The 3,480-nt window shown below is 42.2% G+C and overlaps 1 protein-coding gene across 1 annotated transcript; it reads right to left on the bottom strand.

Annotated features, from left to right (window-relative positions):
- Positions 1 to 1,022: 1,022 nt before the first annotated feature.
- On the bottom strand, positions 1,023 to 2,644 carry LOC311225256 (homeobox protein SIX6; the record flags this gene model as incomplete). Its single annotated transcript, XM_084310472.1, has 2 exons — positions 1,023 to 1,188; positions 2,073 to 2,644. 2 exons carry the CDS (start codon positions 2,642 to 2,644, stop codon positions 1,023 to 1,025), a joined length of 738 nt encoding a protein of 245 aa, XP_084166598.1.
- Between the last annotated feature and the right edge of the window lie 836 nt (positions 2,645 to 3,480).

Below are 3,480 nucleotides of genomic sequence, written 5' to 3'. Positions count from 1 at the left end.
TTAACTAGCCTATATTCTTTAGGCTAATAGACATAACACATTTTACAATCTGATGTTCTTCTATTTGTTTTTGCTCGTGGAGACTCTTTTGGTGAGTCGGCCTTTCTTTGACCTCGCACTGTCATCCCGCATCACACGACACCGAGCATGTTGGCCAATTAGGCCCACGTCTATGAACGTGTCAGAGCACATACTACTAGTGTGGTATTATAAACATGAGACATTTTATCACTCACTATCAAATTAAATCAAGTGGCCTCAGTATATAAAGTATATCATATTTCCTAAATAATATATCCTTCCAATTGACAATAACTTAATCTGACCAAAGGAGACTAAATAAAACCCATCAGAAGTCTTGTCCCACCTCCTATTGTAATCTAAGAATAAAAAAGACTGAACTTGTATTCTCTTGATCAACAATTATTTTTATTAAGTTATCTTTACTTTTCTTCTTCTTTTTGTACTGAAACACATGTTCACTAAGCGCACATGCTCAACGGGTTCACCTGCTGTGCACAAGGTAAATATTAAAAACACCAAGCAAATGAATATCAAATTCTAAAGAGACAAAGCCAATTGTTTAAATAGGTAAATAAACATTATTTATAAAACTTTGAAAGTAAAGTAAAAATATCACAGTCTTTTCAACATGAAATACCCACAGAAAATAGCAGGTTAGGCTCTCGAATGTCTTCTTCCTTGTCCTTCTTTTGTTTTTCGTCTTGAGGCATTGGTTTATATATTAGTCCTCCTTTAGAGGGAATCGTGACCGTGAATATTTTCCCGCCAGTATTAGGTTTCTGTTATCCATGTGGTAAAAACGAAAACAATATCAAAGTAGGCATATAAGACGGTATTCAGTCAGATCCCTCACTGTTTTGGCAGCCATCAAATAACAGTTTCTTTTTAATATTTCAACGCAGGCACTATGACTGTTTCATTAGATTGTCTTTCGTGATCTCCCTCCTTCACTTATCTCCGGTAATGCATCGTCTTCTCCTGGACCGCTTCGCGTGCCATCAGATGTCACACTCGCTGTCGCTGGAAGTGATGGAGATGGCGGAAGTGGCGGCTTTGCTCGACAAACTCGCCTCGGGACTGGAGGCGTTTCCGAGTCGATCTAGGGTTCCGTCCTCGTCCGCCAACGACCGGACCGATCCCCCAGACAGGACTTGCTGTTGCAGCCTGGACAAAAGACAAATATAGGGATATAAATTAAATTTAAAAACGATATATAACGTGTGTATTGCCATGGGTGTCCATTTCAAACTGTGTCTACTATGGCCACATGGCCTGCGCATGACCTCGGTCTGTAATGTTAGACTTCCATTACAGTATGGCTGTAGACAGTATTGCAGTATATATCCGTTGAACACATTGGTTGCAATATTAATCTTGCACTTCGTATTTTGTTACTGTTCTTAAGGCCGCATTTGCTTAAATAATAAGCTAGAATAATTCTATAGATCAGTGTTGTGTTTAACTGTTTGCACTGACATTCAAATAATAATATCCATATTCGCTTATAGGCTTGGGCAGCATGTAAGCCCTGATATTTGAGACATAACCTAATATTGTGATGATAGCCAGTAGGCTAAATATAGTAGGTTATATGTTAAAATGTATAAAAGTGAAAACTGGTCAGACTATTATAGGAGCTATTCTAATGGGCTAAATTAAAGGCATTCCATGACAGCCTAAAACACTGCGTCGTCATTGCATCCAATCTCTCCAATTTGGTTTCACATGTATTTCAAGAGTCCAAAGCCAGTTTATCTTCAATAGACCTATATGCAATGTGAATAGCGTTAATTAACATATAGCAGCTATTATTATTATGTTGCATTTTAATATAAATTCTCAGACAAATTACAACATTTTGACATGATAATTTCACGGTTGGCTCCATGCAGCCATTGTAGACTATACGGGCTGTTTTGTATAGTTGACATTGATAGCCTATACATTCGATTATTCTTGATTCATGCATAAAGTCAACATGCAGGGTTATTGTCGGTTAGGCTACAACCAGAAAGCAAAATAAAAACAACGACACAGAGGATGCATACCTATTTTTCGCAGCCGCCGCTCTATCTCTTTGTCTGCGGTTTTTGAACCAATTTCCTACTTGTGTGGGTGTTAGTCCAGTAGCCTGTGCAAGCTCTCTCTTTTTGCTTGGATTCGGGTAAGGGTCTTGCAAATACCATTCTCTTAACAAATGCCGGGTTCTTTCCTTGAAGCAGTGGGTCTTTTGCTCTCCATCCCATATCGTTCGGGGTAGAGGGAACTTCTTCCGCACCCTGTATTTGTCCACTGGCCCTAGCGGGCGTCCCCGTAGCTTCTCAGCCTCCTGGTAGTGCGCTTCGAGCCACAGGGCCTGTAGTTTTGTATGAGACTCTTTGGTGAACTTGTGGTTCTCCAGAATGTGGTAGAGTTCTCTGAAATTCCCCGTATGGAAGGCCACGATGGCTCGCGCCCTCAGCACCGACTCATTCTTGTTGAGGACCTCGCAGGCTGCCGGGGCGACGGGCAGGGACCAGAGGAAGCGACCGAGGCGCTCGATGTCCCCGCTCTCTTCCAGAGTCTCGCAAACCCCCGCGACCTGCTGGGGGCTAAAATTCAAGATAGGCAGCTGAAACATGGAGGCTTCTATTTCCCCTCCGTCTCTCTCTTGCGCGCTCACTCTCCCCTCTGGAGTACCTCTCTCTTCCCGTGTGTCGAATCCAGACAAAAAGGCAATCCCAAAGTTAGCAGATCAACCGTTAAAAATACTGAGGAACGATGCCCTCTGGCAGGCTACTGCATCCTCGGCTGGTAAACTTGGTATGCTAGGGTTGAAAGTACAAGAGAATTAAAGCTGGACCCGAGATGTATTTTGAAGGGGAAAAAGACAGTCAGCCCCTCTGCTGATTTTCTATTGGACTTGGCAGATTGGCTGCGTGGTTGCCATGGATGCCCGTCAATCACTGTCAAGTTTAGCCTACCAATCACGCGGAAAGGAGCGCCAAGAGATTTCAGCACCTCCCAGTGCTCAACAGCGCTTTTTTAAAACGTAAACATTTTGACCTTTGCTTTTGTCTTCAAACATTTAATTGCCTTCCATGTTTTCCCACATCCTCTCCTTATAAACCAGGCGGTGTTAAAGACACAACGACTGTTATTGATGCGCCATAAAATGTGCTTAACCTAGGTTTAGATGTCCCGAATAACATCCGATTTCTGTAACATCGTATTTTTTTTATCCTCAAAAACAAGGCATAAAAAGGAAAAAAATCCCAGCGCGCACACAATGATAGGCTACAGTAGTAGCTAGGCAGGAGCATGGGATGCTAGAATAAAAACACAAGACGAGCAACTGACCAACACCTTTGTCCTATTCCAAAATAGACTGATGGGTCTGTGGAGCCTATATCTTCATTTCTGACTGCAAAGGGTGAAGCCCTTACAGCATTAACTGGGGAGGCTATTTTCGTCTTT

Source organism: Notolepis coatsorum (genome assembly GCF_963971535.1).
Source record: "Notolepis coatsorum genome assembly, chromosome: 3".
Lineage (NCBI taxonomy): Eukaryota > Metazoa > Chordata > Actinopteri > Aulopiformes > Paralepididae > Notolepis > Notolepis coatsorum.
This window is presented reverse-complemented; position numbering and strand designations above follow the sequence as displayed.